We start from the raw sequence: 24,440 nt of genomic DNA on the forward strand, positions 1-24,440 counted from the left end.
TAGTATTTTAAGATCTAGGAGATTGGGTTAGCCTTCATTAGAAAGAGGAAATGCTTTATCGGAAGCCATGTAGAAAGCAGGACATTCAGTAATAAACGGATGCTGTCCTTCAGGAAAAGCATATTCACTTGAGGCATAGTAAAAGTATTCTGATAGCCATAATCACGTTTTTATTAATCATTCCCATGCACTTATTGATCACTTTCACATGCATTACTAATTTAAATTGCTAACGGGACTGGCGAAACTCACTCTGTAGCCAGCGCCCATAATATCAGATCTGGAAGAACTGTCAGATGGGGCAACAAGCACATTACAACATTTTGTGCCAAAGGCTGACTCTCCAGATGAGTATAACGCTTTGGGAGTCACGGAAGAGCAAGGCTAAGTAGCACCATGCAGTATTTTTACAAATAATTGTGGATTTGTTGTTCTTGCCAAACAAAATATCATGCAATGTCCAAGAAAATATATCTCTTTCAGGTTCAAACAAAACAAATATTACTAAGTAAAATGTTGCACATGGAATGCAGTGCAAGTCATGGCACTTTGCAAAGATTAACTGGTCAATGTTCACATGATGTTTGCTGTTTTCAAGCATTGAAGTGATCTGGATGATAATATAACCAATGTTGGTGATCGGTCTTTACATGAAATATAATACAAACCTGACAGGAAGAATAATTGTTTCTTTGTTACGAATATGTTTTATTTCACTAAATATTCAAATTCATGTTTACCCTGCAGTGTTCTCAAAGCCACAATTCCTTTAAAAGGAATACTTTGAGCTTAGAAAAATCCCAAGCACTTTTTATTTAAATCTGATGCTTTGGATACTAAATAGCTCCCTCATGAGACAGTTAAAAAACAGGTTTGTAATATCAGTTAATTATGCAATACTGTCCAGCAGGGCTGATTGGAAAGTGGTACCTGTCAAGCGAAATAAAGAAACTGCTGACTCTCCAGATCTTACAATATCTACGTATGGGATTGTGGTGCTATTCCCCACCTCGGAAAAAAGCTAATATATCACTACTCTTAAAATAGGAAAAAGAACCGAGAATATCTTTTTAAAATCACCCCATCTCTCTTTTAAATGATGATCACAAAATGACAGCAAGAGTGTTTGCAAGCAGACCACAAAGGGTATTAGGAAATATTTCCACTAGGTAGCATTAATGTAAAAGTTAAATTATATGCCAACAATTTATTTATTATTTTAACCTCTGACAAAATGGTTTATTCTCATATTATAGAAAAGGTTCATAGTTTTGTTAAGTTCTTGGGGTACATGATTAATAAAGGAAAAAATGAAATTATAGCCTGGAACTTTAGCTATTGTGAACAAGACTAACAAAACCTTTGTTAGGAAACTCATAAGGCACCTAGGCATTAAGAAAGCCCACGAGTTAAAAGGTTTGCTAAAAAACAAAAAATATTTTAAATGGGCAGAGATTTCTCCCATTTGATCATCAGTTGAATTAAATACATAACAATTGTGATTTTGTAAAAATTATTGTTCATATTCCAAAAATTTACGATCTATGTACCAAATTCGTTTTTCCAGAAATTAGAATTCAGAACAGAATTTGATTTGCACTAACAAAAAACACTAATTTCAAGAATAAAACATCTGCAGAGTGCTCCAGATAGCTCATAGTCCAAGACCAGGTTTTCAGATCTACTACTGGAAATCCAGTTTACATCTGAATCCATTTCATTTCACTCTTGAGTGGTGTTAGATCTCAGTAAATAGGTACTGGGAGGTGTTAACCTCTCCTTTTTCTCTGGATGGGCTCCTTACAAAGTTTAATAACCCAATTTTTTGATTTTTTTATTGGACGGAAACAAATTTCTGATATTGCACATATGTGGTGAGACATTCAGCTAGACTTAAGACACATATCCAGTCCAACTATTTATTTCCCTTCCTCCATCCCACAAGATTTTTAATAATTTAATATTACATAAGGAATTTTGCATCATTAAAGAAATATTGGATGAACAGGTATTAAACCCTTCAAAGAACTGAGCTGTAAAATTACAGGTACCATTTTAGTATATGGACAAATCAAACCTGCAGTTGGAGTGAGGGAAATAGAAATTAAATTATTGGAGTCTCTGCATTCCTTTTTCAATCTGCTTGCAATTCTGAAGACTTTGACAAAATAACCTCCCAAATTGACATAACAAAATCAAGAATTGGATGATATTAGTGCACCTAAAAATTTGATGAGCGAAGAAAAATTTGGATGTCTCACAATTACTATGGGGCCCTTCAATTGCATTGTATCTTTTGACTTTTTAACACTATAATATAGAAGAATATTCTTTCAAATAATTCATCACTCTTTATTGACACCATCCAACATAAATTAGATATCTAATTAAATTAACAATCATTGTCCTAGCAGTAAATTAACAATTGCTGATCATTTAAACATGTTTGTATGATGTCCAAGAATCACAAAGACATGGCATGAATTTATCAACTTGATTATGATTAAATAGGAATATACAAGCAGATGCATTTCTCAGTAGATGCACGGGTATTAGAAATGATAGTCACCATAGTATTTAAGCTCATTATTGCTAGGAATTGGAAATCTAATAATTTACTCAATATAGTACAATGTATTAGTGAGATTAACTATGTAGATTGTAGTGAGCTGGCACTATCACTATCAACATTTTGCGAAAATCACAGGAAGGTCACTCTGAGGCATAAAATAAGGGATATACTCAATAATTACAAAAGTTGTATTCATTTTGGGCCTGATTTAGATCTCGGCGGAGGGAATACTCTGTCACAAATGTGACAGATATCCACCAGCCGTATTACGATCCCCATAGGATATAATAAGATTGTAATACAGCAGATGGGATATCCGTCATGTCTGTGACAGAGTATCCCCCTCCGCCGAGATCTAAATCAGGCCTTTAGTTAGTTTTTTTTTTTACTTGTTGTTTTGGTCATATGGGAAAATTAAAAACTCACAGACACATGCTATAGAATGCCATGGTGCCCAGTGACACAAGTTTATTCCCCTCCGCACAGGGTAGTCAGAAGTTTGGAAAAAAAAGGTATTAAGGGGTAGATTTCCTGCTCTCCGATACCCGAAGCTAAAGGAACTTTCACCCTAATCTTCATGAGAATATCAAAGAAAAGGCAAATGCACCGCCAGGTTGCAGGCACCCCTGTGAATGAAACTCACAAGGAATGTGAAGGAGGAGCACAAAAGCTATGTCAACTACTTCCCAAAGGTGTCTCTGTAAAGTGCATTAGTGGGGTTTTGTAGTCTGGCCTCTGACCTAGAAGTGCCAGCTGTATAACAAATCATGGAATACAATAGGTGCCAATACTAATCAAACTTTTACAACAATATTACTTTATATTTGAGACCACATGACTAAATCAGGGTGATTTCCAGACACTATGCAACATACTTCACACTGCATTTGTTGACTGCATTGTTATAGACAGAAAAGACCAAAAGCAGTATCATATTAACATAAATGATTATTGTTAGCCCACAGCACGCATGGACAATTAGACATAAATCATAAAAATGCATACATTACAAATCATGTGACGAACAGGTGTGCTCGCTGGTGTCCAAGACACCAGAGAGCGCTAATGAAAAAACTTATAGGGCATACAGGGAATATTGGACTAAAGCATAATACAGATATTATACCTGGCATTCACCACTTTTGAACTCTCTTTGGTGTTGCACCCTCTGTTGATTAGTCATTTGACGGGGGCCTCCAAGGAAATCAGAATAATGCCCTGATTGGAAATATAATTCCAGAACTGAGACACACCTGTTTGTTCATCACATGACTTGTAGTTTTTGCAATTTTATGATTGATGTCAAATTGTCCATGCATATATTATGTGCTGTGAGCTAACAATAATCATTTATGTTAATATGAGGCTGCGTTTTGTCTTTTCTGTCTATAACAATGCAGACAACAAATACAGTGTTAAGTATGTTGCAAAGTGCACTGAGATCACCCTGATTTAGTCATGTGATCTTGAATATAAAGTAATATTGTTGTAAACATTTGGTCAGTATTGGCACCTATTGTGTTTCATGATTTTTTGTGGCTTAGCATTTCTGATACTTAAACAGGCCCACTCCTCTTGTGTTTAGCAGCTGTATACCAAAGGCAGCCTCTGCTCACAAATCTGATATTTATTTTGAGTGTTACCTCCCCCAGTCCTGAAAACACAGACACCCAACCTGTTTTTATCAGAGGTAGATTGTATTTTAGAATGTTTAGCTAGCACAAGAAAGAAAACATATACAATAAAATGTGACATAAATAGTTTTTCTAAAGCTTTTTTCTTTCCATTGACATTTTAAGAAATGCTCATGAATATAATAGAGAATTATATTACTTTTGCCACTTAAAAGCCCTTTGGAGATTTTGGATCCCTCACTTACAATGAATTTTTTATTTCATTTACAAGATTTATTTTAACAGGATGACACTTCTCACTTAACATGTTTAACTCAATTGCCAGTGTTATATATGGCATATACTTATCAAGATACATTAAAAAGCACTACTAAATATTAGTCATTGTCTACATTTCCTCTTTCTAAGATGAAACACCCTCTAGCACTGCTACAACGTTTTAGCTGGCTAAAATACTTATCATCTTGCACACTATTGGTAAGAAACTATTATGTTATTGTAGAGGGACTCAACTAAATTACATTACAGAGGTGGCACTTGCTATAAAATGCTTGATTGCCCCTGTCATGCAATGATGACACAGAAGAAACTTTGAAAAGAAGCACAGTTTATCACAAGAGGTGTATGCCTCTAGGCTTACTGTCTCTTGGTGCCCTATTATAGGGTTTATATACAAATCTTTTTAATGAGAAAAGTATAAGGGCAGCTGTTTCCCGTGTTCCCATAAAACAAATAATCATTGTTAATGTGTCTTGCAGCATAATTTGCTCTGTTCCGTATTTATTTATGTTTTTCAGAGAATTCTGGTGGCCCTCTGTTTAAATACCTAACAGTAAGCTCCAAATTCTAACTAGATATCAGGTTGAAACCATTTAGTACCAAGCATGAAAGTCGAATTTCCTCCGTAAAAGGAACAAGCTTAAAGGCATGGAGAGAAAAATGGTAACTTCTCTGACTAAGGTGCAGACAGTGAACATTGCAAGGGTTCTAGTGCACCCTGCAGACTACAGCATTGCCGCCGGCTCGATTACGAGTCACGGACAATGCTGTAGCCTGTTTCCCACTAGGTCAGCGGGAGGACTTAGGTTTTCATCCACTGACCTAGCGGGAAACTCATTTACTCCGACAGGGAAGTCACCATGTAGGCATCGGCCAACCTATCAGGAGTTTTGGCAGATGGAGTTTTCAGTCCGCCAAATACAAAATCAGGCCTGTAGTAGGTACATTAGTATTCACTGTAGTCTTTTAAATGACTTTTTAAAATACTTTTCAAAAGACTATTATGAATACAATGTACACAATATTGACGATGATAGAATCACAGATAGTACAGTGATGTAGAATACCAGGATCTGAATGTGAAGTTGATAAATATATGTTGTTAGTTTGAGAGTGTGAGTTTGGTTAACAAATTTATATAAATGTGTATAAATTAGGATATTACGCAAATAAAGTGGAAAATTTGCAAAAGATTTATAGAGATTTTATATGAAAATATAGAATAAAAGCTGTTTGAACTATATAGTTTATAGTAAACTTTTATTGTATTAGCTTATGAACATATGAAGTGAACATAGAGGGGCTTACTTTGTTTGGTTGTTAAACCGATATTTTCTTTTATAAATATGGCATAGATTTTTACAAGACTAAGGGCCTCATTATGACTTTGGGGGTCCCACTACGGGACCACCACAACTGCGGGGAGGATGCCACTGCCATGCCGGTGACGTTCCTCCTCCCCCTGTCATATTACAATGTTCCAGCTAGGCTGACCACCAGGAACATTGCATTACGGCGTTCCCAAAGGGCTGACTGGTGGAAACAGTGCTTCTGTATCGGTCTCGGCTCCCTTATGGGATCGGAGGCCAGGACTGTAGCACAACAGCGCCATCAGAATGCCTACTGTCTGCAAAGCAGACAGTAGGCATTCTGATTGTGCTGGGCAGGGGCCATGTGCCTGAGCCCCCTTATCGCCCCCGGCACTGGCTTTCCGTAAGCGTTTCCATGGCTGGATGACAGCCATGGAAAGGCTGGCGGAAAGCTGAGTTGTGATCAGCATAGCGGCGCTGAGTTCAGGGCTGCCATGGCTGAGCACAACTCAGACCGCCGCTTACCCATCGGGAACCATGTACCTGGCGGTGACGCCAGTCCTTAGGTGGCCCCTCCCACCAAAGTTGTAATGTGGCAGTGGGACCACCAGCAGTGCAGCAGTCCCACCTCCGTCGCGAGTGTGGCGGTCTGAATACTGCCACACTCATAGTGAGGCCCTAAAAACTGTTTAAAAGCTGCATGCTAATACCAATGGGTCGCTAGCTGTTTTATAATGAAACATTAGATCAAAAGACACTGCCCCAATTCAAAACGTTTTTGAACACTTAATTTCAATGTGTGCATAAACTGCAGTTTGCAAATGTAAAATCTTAATCTTGATTTATAGAATTTGGAAAGGTGGAATTTAACGTTATGAAAATGTGGTTATAAATGCAAAAAATCTGTCCTTATGATGGATTGTTGGTATTTTTTGTACGAAACATTAGGCAAAAGTAGATAAATACTGTGACAACACAGGATGGTCAGTATTTGCATATTTTTAGCAGACAGATTTCAATCAAATAAAAAACACATATTTTGTTCTTGGAGTATAGGTGAAGGGATTTTTGTAAAAGGTAAATATTTTCAACGAAGAGGAAAAATGTAACATATTCAAATAAACATTCTAGTCATATCTTAGCATGCAAACTTTTCCACCCAGTGAAACGCCTCCATCTGAAATTGCTATTTGTTGGAGTAGTCCCAGAAGGCTATGATTATCCTATTGCTTGGAGTACATCAGGGATCTCTTGTGAATGCCCTAAAAGTAAGACATAAGTATCAAGAAGTTATTCTATAACAGCAGATCAAGGACTTTGCATATTGGTCTTTGATTTCCATAGACCCCCTCTAACATGGATGACATGAAAGAGGGCATACCCACACCGTTAGTCATGTGGATCCACTTCAGGAAATAATTTTAGCAACTGGAACGACTTTTGATACCTCACCCAGCATGAGACAAATTAACAGACTAAATTCTAAATTTTCTAAAGGAAATGGAAAGCTTAAATTGATTTTAAAACATTAGGAGATTGTTCAATATGAACGTACAGCTGCTGGATGAAATATGTCAGCTGGGAGAACTGCAGTTTTATTCATATGCGGACAACACACAGTTGTTGTCCAAACTCACAGAACGAGCTAATTTCAAGCGAATCTCTGGTAAAATAAGAACTTGGATGAAGGTTGACTGGTTAAAGCATAATGATTCTGATGCTGGTGTACTTCTCTATGCTTCACAGCACAGGTTTTCATAATGGAAAATCCTGTATTTCCTCTTCGAGTTTCAAGAGTCAAACATTCTGCCAACACCAAAGATCAAAACACTGTTAGGCTACTTGGATGCTAATATATTCTCATGAATGCTATGGTGAGCTCACTTTCATATAAACTAAAGCAATTTTCTAGGATTAGTCCTTTTGCAGTACAAGACATCGGGTCAGCTGTTGTGAAAGCCAAACTGGATTATTGCAATGCTTTCCATGTCACTTTGCGTACTGGCTTGCTGTATATGTAGAGGTGATCACAGCAAGGCAGCACAGATTAGTACAAATGCACCGTGCAGATCCCATATCATTCCAGAGCAGAAACAGATGGTCAGTTTGCCAATTGAGGGCCAATTGTTTTTCAAATCTTATCCATCACTTGGATGAGCTCTATATGGGTTTCCAATCCCAGGCCAGAGCCTTGCAGTCCCAAAATGAAGAGCTTTAATTCTAACTAAAATCCGCAGATGAAGTTGAAGGAGTTTCTAAACGTGTGTACCTAAGGAAAGCATTTGGCTACCAAAGGTAGTGAAGAAAACATTAAGGGCCTCATTAAGAGTTTAGCGGTCGATGGACCGCCATGGTATTGGTGGGGTCCAACCACCGCAACTTTGGCAGTTGGACCGCTGGATTACGACCAGAAGACTGGCGGCTCCTCCATAGTCCGAGCGGCGTGGACCATGCCAGCCAATGTTGAAGATCTCAGCATTAGGACTGCCATGGCCATTACAAACTGCAGGACCACCAAGCCTTCAATGGCAATCCCACTGCCACGGAAAGCTTAGCGGTTAAGTAAGTGGCCCAAAATGGGGGGCCCCAGGGCGTATGGCCCCATGAAGAGGGAGGCGGTGTTCAGGGGCGCACTGTTTCCGGTGCACAATGTGGTGCATGGACACAGTCCGTCCGTCGTGCCGACAGGTAGAGATGCATCTCCGTCAGTAGCTGCATTATGCTGCCTCCCTCTGCCAGTCACACCAGCCCCCTTGGGGGAACTTGTGATCCGGCAGTCTTAGTACAGTCAGCCTGGCGCTGTTTGAAAGACCGCCACCATGGAGGTCCAACCACCAAAGTCGGAATGAGGCCCTCAGTAGGCTGGTTAAGATTCCTCTCATTTACGATTCCCTTGACCAGTTCTTAGTTTTAGCGCTTCGATGCCTGGGGTTCTTTGCAAACAGAACTGGAAAGAACAGAAACCATCCATCGGAGAAGTCAAAATGGAGAGATGGCCCCTTTACCTGAGCTGATCTACCTAATGAGAAAAATGTGAGTTTCCAAAGAGAGAAAGGAAAGATAACTGTGACATTTACTGACACTAGGACAGGTTCTGTATAGACAGGAAGCAGAACAGCTATGAATGCACTGTAGGTGCCCCATGTTATCAAAAGGCAATGATTTTATTTTCCATTGCTAATCAAGAGGACAACACAAGAAAAACAGCCAAGATTTCTTTTAGACAGAAGGATCAAAAATCAATGCGATGAAATGAATAGCAAGCTATTGTTTTGACTATGCTGGGTAAATTCTTGTTGTATCAACTTTGCAATGTGACAAAGTTAAAAATACTAACATTTGCAAATCTATATTATATTCTGTAGGTTCATCGTTAAGTGGCAGAAGCTTTTTTATTTGACGTCTTTTAAAGTGGATCACTCACTTCCCCTGTAGAATACATTTCTCAGAAGACAAGATTGCAATTTCATCCTTCAAATGACGAAGTTGTCGCTCGTTATCTTCCAAAGCATCCTGTTTCCTATGGAGCTCATCAATATGGTCTTGGGCAGATCTCAGCCTGAATAGGACAGAAAGGGGGGATAAAGAGTAAATAATCATCTATTTTTGTATTTGTAGTCACAATGAAAAGGTGACTTTAGCAGTATCTGACAGTGCATATATTGCTTGTGTCAGTAGATTATAAATTCATCTTTCCACAAGATTTCTACTCTGAGTTCGTCACTGCTTTCTTTATACTTCGACAGTAACAAAATGATAACAAAGTGATGCACATTCATCATTATTATGAATATAGAGCCTGTACAAAGTATCCTAACCTCATTTCTGGTTGCATCAAAGCTAACACTGAAATGATAAAGTGACTCAGAATTCAATTGATAAGTATTGTATCAATGGGCTATTCAGCAGTTGTACGTGCAAAACTGTCCAAATTAGGAAGGCTTCTTGTTCTGGCTTGGCAGGTATCAATTGCTTAACATATATAGAATAGGCTTTCTGCTCCGCTGGAGGAGTATTTCTCTCTCACCACATTCTATTGGATGTTTGGTGTATTAGATCGCCTCCTAGTCTGTGCTTATGTTGCAATTTGTGAGGTAGTATTTTACACCTCACAAGTACACTGATCTTGACACCTCATAGATGCATTGTATGTAGAAAGCAATCATTTTTGTTTGTTTTTATTCACTACAGCATGTTTCCAAATATTTTATTCAGGACTCAAAATATAAGTCTGACATTTTGACTTTGCCATTGTTTTTTTGACAGCTATGTCTGGAAATGGTAACCAAGACCACATACCCATGCAATATAGGCCACTAAAAAAGGCTCATACTGAGGCCCATGATGATTTGATGAAAATTTAATCTTTAGAGATGAAGAATAAAAAAACAGCAAAACAGCAATCTGTGTTTTATTCACAGCAAACTTGAAGAAGTACTGCAGGGTTTCTTCTAGGCAAACAAGAACCTGTCACCCAGAATATTGGTCATGTTTCACAATTTATCTTTGTATGACAGCCTGTATGTAGGTTTTTTTCATCTGAGTGATATAGCAGAAGTATTTATATACAAACTTTGCTAGTAGAGATGGACTATCTCAACCATATCAGCAATGGGATTCAGGCATTGATGCGTGATACAAGCATGTATTGCAGCTCACATTGTCTCTCTGTCTCGAATTATTGAAAAACTACCATAACCAAGTATCAGAGCTACTGTCACTAAAATTATATTTAAAGTTGATTAATAATCCCAAATTTTTAATAATGAGATTATGCACGTCTGAGGTAATAGAAGGGCTAGGCACTAAACACCCCACTTTCAAAATAAAAGTAAGTAGACTATTTCAGAAATAAGGTACTATACAGGTTTGGCATTATGTGAATGTAATAAATTGGATTAACTTCTGAGATTATAAAATGTTAGCTATAATATATTCATTCAATGAAAAGCACAAATATGTGGACGTATATATGTTAAATAGTTTCATCTGACCTATATCCTATTATCTGTATTAGAAGTACCATTTGTAATATGGTGGATGGGACATGAGCCACATTTGTGATGGAGTATCTGTCTGCCAAACTTCAAATTATGCCAATACTCCTGATCTGCAGCACTGCTGTCTTCTACTAAAAGCTGACTAGGTTTATCCTTTCAACTGGCCTGATGTGGGAAACCAACAGAACAAGTGCAGCAAACTCTCAGAGTATGGTTCCTCAAGATAATTGCAAAGCAAACTATCCTCCTGGAAAGTAGCATCTAAAGATTTGTATTGTGTGCCTTTTTTATATTTGACATGAAAGAGTCTGCTGTTGCACTAAATGTCTGACGGATGTACTACATTTTTGTGTAATGTTCTCAGATAGGTTACATTTCAAGGGTTTTCCAATGCACGTACTATTGATGCACACTCGTATATTGTTATGTGTTATGCTTTGTCCATTTAGTTTATGAGGGCCAGTGGTCCAATAAACAGAATTTTAATAAAATGCACTTGAAATTGAGAATACGAATACGTCTGGAACTCTACTTAATATTTATAAAAATGCATAATACAGTGCATACCCAGCATAAATGTTTAATTATAGTAACGTCCAATTAAAAAACGTTTTGGAAAGAATATTATGACAAATCTGTGGAGGTACTAAATATAATTTTTCAAACTCTTTACAAAGGTAACACCTAAATGGAGAGCGGGTGATTTTGATACGTTGATTTTATTGTCTTGATTTTTGTTTAAAATACATTTATTTCATTAATCAATTAAAAGTAAATACTAGTTTTGTTATTCCTTACTTAGCATTAAAATGTGTTTTATTTTTCCATAGACCCATATTGACTTCCCCTTCCTACTTTTGCCATCAGTGTAATTTTCATCCCGCAACATCACTATATATCACTTCACTCTATGTATTATTGTTGAAGTGTTGCACTATAATTGATATACAACAGACATTAAGTACAAAAAGGGAAGACAATGCTGGCAAAAGAAAAGGTGAACAGGGTATTACTGTAAATCCCACATTTGTAAGAAACCAGGAAAATCCACTCTATCTGGCCCCTTTTCAAGCTGTGCTTTAGGGTATACTCTCAATATGATGAACAAAAATTCCTCAAAAAAATAAGAGAACTGATTGGACTGATTTAAGAATTATTAATATATTAACATTATTTAACTGAATATTCGTCAAAGAAAATTACTGACTTGGTCCATATATTTCTGCATGAACCAATGACTACCAATCACCCATTGTAAAGCATGATTCACTCAAAAACTATGTACAATCCACATATATCCAAACTGCTCATCCTTTAGTGTTTTGCTAGTTTTATCAGGACGTCTCTGACCCATAACAGTTAACAAAAGGGTTCACACCATGAAGGGTGCTTTTCAAAGTAAATGGTTTTGTATTATCAAAGGTTTTTTTGTCAGCAACAATTAAGGCAAGAAAAGTACTTAAAGGATGCATTTATAGCCGTAGGGTGAGGTGAATAGCGCCAAGGGGCAAAGTAACATGCAAAACAGAGGAATCAAGCTCTGAGAAACTGAAATCATGGACATGTTGTTCTTGGGACAGAGTTCACAAAATCACTAGGATTAGAAGAACTGCATAAAAGCAAAATATAGCCTGATTAATAAACCTGAGAAAACAGTTTCTCCATGACACTCTCTTGATATGTTAATGCTTCAGATTAAATGGGGGAACTTCATCCAGAATGGCCACATTGAAATAGATTCAGAGGAAAAACATCTAAGAAGGGACAAAAACCCCTGCTCTTTTTTGGACACAGTAGCATGAGAACAGCTTGCTATACTGTGGGACTTTCAATTAAAACAATTAAAAAGAACAGTACACAACTGACCAAAGACTTCCATAATCAGAAATATTTTGGTGTAGGTGATGCCTTTCCCTATGAGACACCAACTTATGGAAATCCATTTCTCATGTTATGCAGCAGCAACTGGAAATAGATTTTCAAACATGTATTTTTAATATCATCATAATCATTATTTGTTACCCAAACCACCTGTGCCTCTCTAAACCAAGCTTTTACTTCTTTGCACAGAGGTGGATGGATTCATTCAAACTGCTGTGGTATCACAGTTTTGCTAGATTTCATCATTTTTCTATTTGTAATCAGCAACCGCCAGCAACATATACCAGTATATAAAATATGTAAAATTAATAACACATATTTTACATTTTGCCTTTGATATTTAGGTTGAAAAAAATTTAAATGACAACCTTGTCAGAGTTTGTATGTTAGAAAAACAGATGAAAGGGATTACTCTTGTGCTTACTGAACTTGATGATCACGGGTTGGATTATGAGCGGTAAGGATGGAATGTGGCTCGCTCTGTTTGGTGGTGGCCACGTGAGGAAACTCTATCCTCTTTCCTAAAATGGCTGTGGAAATTATGAAGGACACTGGAAAACAGAGCTTGGGAGATGTTATGTGGCGAGTGCCTGGATTTCCTGTCCAGGTTTGTGCTGACATTTTTGATTGTTTCATTGTTTGATTAAATAGTCAGTAAGTTGATTTCATTTCCCCTATTTATAATGGAATTATTTTGACTGTCCCCTTGCTGAAGGTTTGACTTCCTCTGCTGAAGATGGCTAGTTGGTGATTAATTTATCAGTAAAAGGATGTCTTTGCTTTTTTTTAGTCAAAGAAAATAGGATGCACAATTAAAGTTGTCCAGCACAGCCTTTTGCATAAAGCAAAAGAGAAGCCTGCCTTTGCTTACTGACTCAAGTCAAGTGTTTGCTCCTTTAACATGGATATGTTTATCAAGAGAGGGAAGAGTTCTTAGAATCAAAGATAAACTTATTTTGTTCTTTGTCTAGACCAGGGTTCTGCAAAGTCGGTCCTGGAGAGCCGGGTCCATGCCAGATTTTTAGTATATCCACATTTAGAAAACTGTAGATTTCTGAAACATCTTTGTTCTAAATGTGGATATGCTAAAAATCTGGCATGGACCCGGCTCTCCAGGACCAACTTTGCAGAACCCTGGTCTAGACTCTCAAAAATAAGAAGGGCATTTTTAAAGGAGTTTTCCCTTTCACAGCAAGCTTATGTTGTGTGCATTGATGAGCACACATTAATGTTGTTAATTAAATACAAGATAAACATATCTAAATAAGTTGTATACGGACTACTGTGGGAATCAAGAATTGTATCAAAAGGAATTCTAAACTCGCCTAACAAGACAGAAAAGGTTAACATTTTAAATCATCAACATTCCCTAACTCAGACGTCTCAAACCAAGTTATTGCCTAGAACCTCCTTTAACCTTTTAAGCAGTTACAAAAGCTCTTGGCAAATTTCTATAACAACATCTACCCAAAAATGGTAAATTTGTATAATGCACATGTGTGATGTAAATATGTATAATAACAGCTGCATAGTGCATTGTTTAGCGCAGTCCAGAGTTATGTTTCTGTTACTGCTCCACATCACAAACTGGCAGTAGGAGAGAGGAGAGGGGCATGAGAAATCTAAATACCCAATCAGCTTGAATGAGCTGGCCCTAGGTGATATAATCAATTAAGAAATCAAACTAAATTGCCAAAGTAATGATATTTGAGAAACTGAATAGGAATCATGTAAAAGCCTGCATTCCTGAAAGGGGCAATGATTTGTCGCAATTGTCTATACATGGCCAAGAGAAACCACCTGAAAAATTGAAATCCTTAGTATGACTCTTCAATGTAAATAATTTTTGTGGAAAGAGCTAACTGCACTCTTGAGAAGCTGGGAATTTCATTGCCCAGAGTCAAATAGATATTTCACTGCAGAAGTAAAGGAAGCTTAAATAATTTTAATTTATGAGCTTAAATTCTGGCTTAATAGCTATTACAGCACCAAAACATTCATAGGGTGAGAAAATTGTAATGAAAATGATAAATTCATTTGTTCCACGATGTTAACAAAGATCTTTAAAATATTTTAAACCTCATGTCAACAAAAATTTCACGCTGTAAATCTTCATAAAGTTGGCAATAAAAAGGAATCGATTGAGGCTTCAATACTAAACAGCTGGTGTTTTCAGCTGTATATCTTTCTATGTGGCAAATAAGACCACAAGACTGAATGTGCTTCACAGTCTTTTCTACAAATACTTTGATGCTGCAATCTGATTCCCTGGCATATGTATGCAATTTATTTCACTTTGATCGGGTGGTAAGTGGAGCCAAAGTAGGTATATAATTGTAAATCTTTTAAAAAAGATATGTCATTAGTATATTCATAGGATCCCCTTTGATAATTTATAGACTCTCTCACTTGGTCACATCCCTGCAGAACAATTCCAGAGTTTATGCATTTTAGCAATATTTCTTAGAGCTTTAGTTACAATATGTAATACGTTATTATGTATGAATCCACTTAAGGCACAATTTATTATTGGAATGAGAGGAAAAGCATGCTTTGTCACCATGACTCATGATTGACAGTGGGAGGCACACATATGAGGTTCGTCAAAGAGATTAAATTCTAGGCAGCGACCTCAGATTTTAGCTATGCTCAACAGAAATCATGTTAAAGCCTGCATTGTTGAAAGGAAAGGAGAAATCATTTAAGTTGCTATTGGCAATAAATGACCATGAGAAAACAGAGTTAACTGCACTCTTGAGAAGACGGGAATTTCATTGCTCATTGTAAAAAATATATTTTATAGCAGAAGGAAAGGATGTTTCAATAGTTTTAATTTATGAACTTAAATTCAAGCTTCACATGGGTTTGAGCTTCACTTTGATGTTGCCTGCTTATTTACATTTCTAGACTGCATATATCCGAGGATCTCAAAAGAGTTCTGGTCATCAAAGACAGGCAACTCTTTGGGGCAACACCCCTTGAGTATCCAAAATTAGGTGATTACAAGAATAGAGGGAAGGAGTGTTAATAGATGTTAAACGTTAGTTCAAAAGTAGTCAAACGGTGAACAAGATCAAAATGCTTCTCAAAGCTCAAGCAGACATCATCAAACAAAGCAGAATCCTAGAATGCCTACTGTTGGTGATTGTAAGGGACGCAGGACTGGGTAAAAAATAACGTTACTACTTTGAGTAACATGATCCTAGCATTACAAATCATGAATGAGACTTACTGAGTGAAAGGTTCTGCATTAGTTATGGTCTGTATAGCAGATTATTTGGAAGCAGCGTTATCAGCAGTTAGTGGCAGCACTAACTACAGGGCTTGAGCAAAGACGTTCCGCTATGACCAAAATAAAATAATCTTTTTGGTCATTTGAAGTTTATTTTAATTGATGTTCATCCAGACCCACACTGCTAAAAAGTATTCATGTAGAACCTTCAGAAAGACTCTTGCTTTATTTTGAAGTAAATATGGCTTTCAACTGCATAGGACTGATTTTATCATTGAGTACCAGGAACAGCAGGACTAATCATATATTTAAGAAGACCATGGTAATTGGAACCTCTGCAGCCCATGGGAGTCTTTTCATATAAAGAGGTTCCTGAACAATGTGTTGGAGATTCTTAGACAGAAAATATCTAAACAAGGCCAAGGAAGTATGAAGCATTCAAATCAGTGACAACCCTCTGAAAAAGGACCTGGTCATCTACTGCAATAAATACTGCTGAAAAAAGAGGCAAATGCTCTTCATCCACCTCACCTATAATGTCATTCACATGACAGATCAGTGTAGTTTCCACTCACTGAAAATAGGAAGCCTACAGGTCACACCTTCCAGCACTTCATCAGGGCACACCGCCTGTGCTCAGCGTGGTCAAAGCACTTGTAATGCAGCTGTGACCAGGTGACAGGTAAAACAATGTAAATAAGCTGTGCAGCCCAGCACATTGTACTACCAATTACCTTCAACAATTAAGCCACCTTTCCAAGGGAACTTTAACTTTATGGAATAGAATGAAGTGAATTCAGACCTGATGAATATGAACGTCTCTTAATGACTGTTTTTTCTTCTAAACATTTGTGGCCCCATTGCAGGATTGGAATACATTGCAGGATTGGAATACATGCCAGCCTTTAATAGTGTGAAGAACAAAGAAGTTAGATCATTAAAATAGCTTTTCCCATTTTTGATACAATAATAATGTTTCACCTATGCTCTTTACCACTTAATAACATTTTCTTTTCATGTCCATATGTAAGATTAAGGCTATAGTATTTTGTGTAAGCTGACCGCCATCATCCACAAATTCACACACACACCACTAGGATACCAGATAATGGTGTTCTACACTTCAATAAACAAACCAACTAAGTCTTTAGTTTATGTGACCCTGTGAAAGAAGTTGTGGGTGTTTACTATTAAATCATCCTGTCTGCTGCTACAGAAACATATAGGAGGCATGACTTGCATTCAGGAGAAAAAGCCAGCGTGGACTACTCATCTTACCTTAGTAGGCAGAGCATATGGTAGCCTACCGATCATAACCAGGACAACTGCTTGACTATGAACATCTCAAGGCTTATCCTAAATGATGACCAGCAGACCCTGAGGCCCAATCACAAAGGTAAGCATACACATGAGTAAATCTACACATGTAAGTTTCCTGTTGAGTATCTTCACTACTTTGAGCTGCACAGCCCATAACCTGAAACAGGGACAGAAGCCTTATTTGTAAAACTAAAGTTACTACAGCCAAAAAGGAGCAGAAGATGTGTAAGTCCATCTCCACACATGGCCAAGCACTGACACTGCAACGCCCTCCAAAAAAAACCAGAGACAAGGATTTAAATAGAACCCCAATAGGAAATAATGTTAAATTAAAATAATTTGTTTTGACTTTCTAAAAATATATACATTACATTTTATATGTTAACAAAAATCTAAAATATTTCAAAAATACATACTTTAATGATAAAATATTTTAATAACTTTATTAAATGTAAGTGTATCTTAAATTTTAAAAAAATAAATTCATTTCAAATAATTCTATAGACATATTTTTGTATATTTGTAATACATCTTTAGAATCTGTTCTAATCAAGCACAGTTTTACTTTAACCAGATTTATACCCCTCAGCATTTTTAAGGTCCTGATTCTGAGTTGAAAAAATTCCAACCCCTACGCAAACAGGAGCTTATGTAGGGATTACACTTTCAACTTGTACAATAGTTAACACGACACCGCTATTCACCCCTGATACATTTTAACCAGGAAAAGCTTGGTGAAAAAATCAGGGGGAAAAAAATCTTGTAATTCAAAACATGCTTATTTTGGTGAGATAAAAACAGAATCTGCAAATTGTACCCCAGTTCCAGGAATACAACTCAGAAAAGGTGAATTTCAAACTGTAGTGATTTATGTATCTACAATAGGGATTGGTGGCTGTGAAAATAAGTGTACACAGTGTCCATCAAAGGATATTACCCTAGGATGAGGGTACAGAAAGGGCAGACATGATTGAGACTGATTTGACAATAGGTTTTACTGGGACTGCGGTTTTCAGTGACATCACCTCACATCAGTGCTTAATTTGTGATGGTGTTTGCAAATGCTCAGTACCAGAACTTATTTTTAAACACCAGCACATATTTATGACGGTACACCACGTGGTGGCCTCTTATCCTATGCCTGCAGCTCACCATGGGTCTTTAGCAATTTAATGTATTAAATAATGCTAGAACACAGACTTGCAGGCCATCCCTACAGCTTGGGGTTATCTGCAGTAGTTCTAAATATCACTTTTTTAAGTGTGGTGATTGGTAGGTAATGCTGGCACTGTCATTAGGAAGCAGTTGCACGAGCTGTGGGTGGTGCTGGCTGCAGTGGGATACCTAGGGCACTAGCACTTATATTTTTAGAAATTATGTACTGCCTCACATCCATCCACAACTAGACTAACAACGCATTGCACAGAAGCTTCATTATGGCTGACCGATGCTTTCAAAGGATGTTTAATAGCTTCCAATATTTAATGGATTTTAACCACATACCGAAATAAAGATAATGGACTTCAGGTTGTTGAGTCAACCAGTTTATGTTAAAATGGAAATGACACTTATCACCAACACATTATTCAATAATATTGTATATTTCTCTTGTCCTCACTCTGATTTCAGCTGCATAATCTCATCCTCTGTTGCCAACAAAGTGGTTGCTGATTTGGTCTTGGTGTCTTGTAGTTCCAAATGAGCTTCAGACAACCTGTACAAGAAATCAGAAAGATATAACGCTTAGCATAAAATAAATATGAAAATGCAGCACATCAACATAATGATATTCACTTGCAGCACAGACTAAATAGTGTAGCTGTAGCAGCTGAGCTTTATTTTTCTAACTGCATCATGGAAGGAAGCTATAAACAGAAAGTGACTTTCTGTATTATTCTTTTCCTTCAGCCTTAGTACAGCTGTAACTACTACCCAATAATTATGCAATGAAGGATGCCACAAACTTAGATAACCTTTCTATTCTTAACCACATTGGATTTGTGAAAGTGTAATGTCAATTGTAGCACCAGCTTCTGAAACTATGTTGAAATAATAGCTTCCCCAGAGTTATACCCCAATAGTTAGCGCATGGTTGTAGTAGCCTTCCCTGAATATTGCTCATTCATCTAATTTTAGAACTATCTCACTTCTACCTTTAGGAACAGGTCCTACCCCACAGTAATGGACTGAACTGTGATCCTTGAATGATTCAAATGTGTCCTGACTGACAGGATAAATGACATTTCCTCCCCCTTTTACCAATGTGCTCCTCAGTGTAGCAGTTTTTTTAAAGTCTGTATGTAGCTGCCTAAAGGCCACAGTGACATTACATGGATCAAACTCCTGAGTATAGGTGAATACTTCTTTTTTTCTTCTGTATATCTTAAATGGATTCCCTAAACTGTTTAGGTATTTGAAAGTAGCATCAGTCTCGGAACTCAACAAGTTATTCATTCAAGTGCTAGGACTGATGTAAGTCCAGGTAACCACAATGTATGATTGTCAAATAATAATGGAACTCTGGGTTTGGATTGGCAGCACCTTGCTTGAAGCTGACCTTTGTGAAAACTGAAGTAATTATGGTTGGCTGTGGTGGAGACATGTGGTTTCCTACTATTTATCCCAAACCAGTGGTACAAATCTGGACATCGAACTGCATAGAGACATTCTACTTGAACTTTGGATCTCAGCAATGGATCAGCATGATTCTTTCAATAGATGTTTTTTGGAGGATATTCCTCTTTATCTCTTCTTTTGGTTTGATTTTAGCAGTCATTGCTCGTGAGGGTCTCCAGACTTGACTACTGTAACACCTCCTAAAATGTCCTCCACTAAATACAGGTGGTTCAAAATACCATGCTTTATTTAAGCCCTCATTATGACATTGGTGGTCCTAGGACCGCCAATGCCACAGTGGCAGTCGGACCGCGGTACTCCAGGCGGTCCGACTGCCACTTTACAACCCTGGTGGTCAGACCACCACGGGACCACCATCCCCGCCAGGAACATGGTTCCCGATGGGCTGACGGCGGTTGAAATTGTGGTCAGGCACGGCAGCAAAGAGTTTAGTGCCGGCGCGCTGATCACGAGTCCAGTTTCTGTCAGCCTTTCATGGTAGGGTCCCTGCCATGAAAAGGCTGGTTGAAACACAGTGCAGGGAGCCACAGGGGTGCCCCTGCACTGCCCACAACCATGCAATGGGCAGTGCAGGGGTCTCCCTGCCCAGCACCCTAGGAATGCGCACTGTCTGCTTTAGTAGTACGGTAGTGCTACGGAGCCAAGACCAATACCGTAGCACTGTTAACACCGGGCTGACCAGCAGGAACATCATAATACAATGGGGTGTGGCAGCCGGGTTGACGGCCACCTCATCTCGATGAGTTTGGTGGTCAGCTCGTCTGACCGCCAAACTCGTAATGAGCCCCTTAGTCACTGGTGCTGTCAAGGGTGCTCCACTGGTGGCAATTTGTATCTTTCACTGTGCTGTGTTTCGAACTGCTCCTTGGCTCATTAAGGCCACTGTACGTGTTACTTTCCAATATGCGAGTTCCACTTCTCTAATCAGAAACTTTAGGCTGTTCCTTGTTTCTGAAAGCAACACAACAGTGGACTAGCTTAATCTGTGCAGACATTTTCATAGTGGAGCAGCCTCTTTGCTCAACTATATCACACATTCTGCTATCAAGAGACTACTTAAAATACTGTTGTTCTCATGCTGCTTACCTTATTAGTATAAGGAAAAGTAGCTGTGAACACAACTTAGGGTATATGTGTGCTTTTTGAAAATAAAAAACCTGTGGTTTCTATGTACAGCACTAAGGGCCTATGTGTGCTTTAAAAAATAAAAACTTAACATAAACAAAATCTAAGTTTGTAAATCTGCCATTCAAATTCTGTGTCCATTTTAGGAATTAATCAGATCTGGCTGTTTCACTACCTTGATAGCAGAATGATGCATACATCTAATAGAGCATTGCAACGATCCGCATATAGAAAGCTTATAATTAAGAATGCCTCACCCATAACACTATTTATCAAGCTTAATTATTATTTGTGGATTCAATGTGCCATACATGTACATTTTATATTTGAAAGATGAACTCATACATTTGTGAAAAACTTGTGAGATATCATCAGCATGTGCCTAATGGCCACAGTGACATCACACAGATCAAACTCCTGAGTGCAGATAAATTCTTTATTTTTTTTCCCTAAAATATTTGAAAGTGGCATCAGTCCCGGATCTTCACAAGTTATAAATTATGGTTACCTAGACTTACACCAGTCCTAGCACTTGAATGAATGGTGTAGAAAACACTGACTAACATTTAGGTAAATCTTCCAAAAATACTTTTATTGATTTAGACTTTTTTCTAAGGTTAACAATATAAAATCGACAAAAAAGGCAATTTTTTAAAACTAACCCCAAATTGCATTACATCATAAAAACATTTAAAAGAGCGCTGGAAAGATTTTGAAAAATTAAAAAGATTATAACAAACAATCTCATTCGCTGGAGACATTACAAAGTTAAGCAGTTCATCACTTTTTGTTGTGCTACACTTAAAATATGAAGGGTAAATATAAAGTGCCCATGCTTGAACAACAGCAGCATTGAGACAGATATAAAGTTTAGAGTATAAAGACAAAAAATAGTTTATGTTGAGCAGGAGACCATGACTGCAAATATTCTATTGTAAATTTTAATTGTGATAACACAAACTTAAGGTTAGCAAACGTAAGGTTGAAAGTAAAATCCCTTGAACATGTGCTAAAATTTTCCTGTTTCAATACGTCTCTTAAAGTGCAATGCTTGCACAGGAATTGCTTGGCTTCCAGATGACAGTTTACGGCAGATCTTCCCTTAATACAAATTCAAAGGACACCATTTATCAATGGGAACACACTCCAGTGCGTATGACAGTGAAAGCGGAATGTAAACATTAACATTTTCCAATAAGTACTTAAAATTACACTTGCCCAAAGAGTTATAAATTCTATTTAATGATCCTATATGTGCTAAGGCGCTATTCGTATAATGAGAAAAGTGTGGGTTATTATTTTCACCGTTTACAGCATTTACAAGGGAATTCTACCTCGTCCCCATGGAAAGGACTGTGCTGTTTTTTTTTTCCTTTGGAAGGCATCACTTTAGTTTTGGCAATGTTGATTTATAAAGAATAATAATATTTTGTGTATGCATTTAATGTATTCAAATTATGTTGAGCCCGATGAGAATGAGATCAAACATGATGGCATCTTCTGTATATATCAGGACATGAAGATCCATTAGTAGCAAGACTTGGAGGGAAATTCTTGATGTGTGCAAACTGGACTGGCAAATCATACAAATAAATAGAGAACAATAGAGCAGCCCTGTTAAAGGCCATTCCATGTAGACATTTTGGGAGTTAGCCCTCTGTTCCTGCCCATTAGGATTTTGCACCAAGTGGAAGAGTGTAGAACAACAGTCAGCCTCAGCAAATTTGAAGGTATTCCTAGCTTAACCTATTTCTTCCAAAGAGTTGGTCTGTCTACCCATTTGAATGTGATCGACAGATTGCACAACTGTGATAACATCAGTTACTGAGTGTTTAACTCTAAAACCAGCTTGTACACGAGAGATCAGTCCTGCTGAAGCAGACCACTCTTTTAAGTGTTCCGGGATGCTGCCCCTAAAAATCTTTATTGATGCATCAAGTAGAGCAAACTGGCAATAATCACCAGGAATGTATCAGGAGCCTTTGTTGTGTAGTTAAACCACTATATTTCCAGACCAAGAATATGGGATTGGACCCGTTTCCTAGTAATATGCAAAGAAAGGTGCTAAGAGCTTGCCCCAAGGTTCAGGAGCCTCTTTCACAACCTTTACTGGGATCTGATCCCATACCCAAGTATGATCTTGCTTTCCTAATATGCATTTTGTTATCTACTTGTCTGCTGGTGGTTTTGGCTCCTCAAAATTTGCTGTTTGATCAAACCATGAATAGGCCTCATTTGCTTTTGATCAATGTTCTCTGAATAAAGGTGAGAAATTGAATAGGATCATTCTGAAGCAGGAATTGAAACCAGACGGTAGCTTGTTTATTTCCAACGTATTTTGCAATAAGTCTCCAAAGAATTTGTGATTTTTCAGTGAAGTTGCTTGTTGGAGTTCAAGACAGCTTTGATCTGCTACATTCTATTGAAATGCAAGACGAACATGCCTCCATATTTTCCGTAAGAATCAAATTTCTTTATACCTATTTACAATGTATTGAATAAGTTGTTGTCATATGAGTTGTTTATCTTACAGGAGATTTCCTTGTCCACTGTATTCTTTGACACTATTGTCCTCTTTTTGAGTGGCTTACAAGTTCTCTCAAAACTGAGGACCGCTTCCAATTATTTTTCATCATATTTATAAATTGGGTTCTCATAGTTTTTCTTACTTTAGTCCCAGGAAAAGGCAATAATCTTGTTCATGTGGGTGGTAGTACAAGAGTTCCAGTGAAGTCGACCTTTTTTAAGTCCAATGATGCAGTACTATTACCTGCCTCCAGCGTCACTCAGAGTTCTGCTGAGGTTGTAGATCCACTGCTATACTCATGACTGCATGGTCACTCCCGAGGTGGAAACGGACAAAAAGATGTGAACATTTTGAAAACAAATCAAGACAAATGATGCAGTCATAAGTGAAGAGCCTGCCACTCCTTTTCTTGTGAACGATGCGAGAATGTTCCAATTTTTCTTCTACTCAAAATCATCCCATTGATGCCTGATAGTAAAATGAGGAATAGTCTTCAACTTTCACCAGCCTTTTGATTAAGCAGAAAAATGGAGTGGGGAATACTCCATGTTTCTTCAAGGTCTTTGCTTTTACAGGCATTTAGCACAGCATTCAATATCTTACCATTGAAATCTCCTATTATTAACATATGACAGTGTTGTTCCTGCTCTTGGATCAATTTCAGTTCCACAAACATCTGGATCATAAGAGAGATATATTGTGGGCCAGTGGGAATGTAAATTTTAAACAAGAGAAGGGTGTTTGTGGAAGACCTTTCTGTCTTTAGTAATTTGGGTCAAATAAGTTGCAAATTTTTGCAAGAGAGAAACAATATCAGTCACAACACAAATCTGCAGGGAGTGGACAGATAAGCTTCCTCTGGCATGCCCTTTATTTACTGACTGTGCTGGAACTTCAATTACATAATACGAACTTATAGCAAA

At 37.6% G+C, this 24,440-nt stretch overlaps 1 protein-coding gene across 5 annotated transcripts in view; it reads right to left on the reverse strand.

Moving 5' to 3' along the window:
• Positions 1-24,440, reverse strand: part of SPATA18 (spermatogenesis associated 18) — a 151,182-nt gene that overhangs the window by 24,696 nt on the left and 102,046 nt on the right. For 3 of the 5 annotated variants that reach the window (XM_069201408.1, XM_069201401.1, XM_069201392.1), the window contains 2 exons: positions 18,847-18,942; positions 9,220-9,354 (listed from right to left, as the gene is read on the reverse strand). In XM_069201408.1, the coding sequence (XP_069057509.1) occupies positions 9,220-9,354; positions 18,847-18,942 (231 nt within the window). The remainder of the gene's footprint in view (positions 1-9,219; positions 9,355-18,846; positions 18,943-24,440) is intronic. The other 2 variants (XM_069201418.1, XM_069201409.1) reach the window with 1 other exon arrangement.

This window comes from Pleurodeles waltl, chromosome 1_2 (assembly GCF_031143425.1).
Source record: "Pleurodeles waltl isolate 20211129_DDA chromosome 1_2, aPleWal1.hap1.20221129, whole genome shotgun sequence".
Classification (NCBI taxonomy): Eukaryota; Metazoa; Chordata; class Amphibia; order Caudata; family Salamandridae; genus Pleurodeles; species Pleurodeles waltl.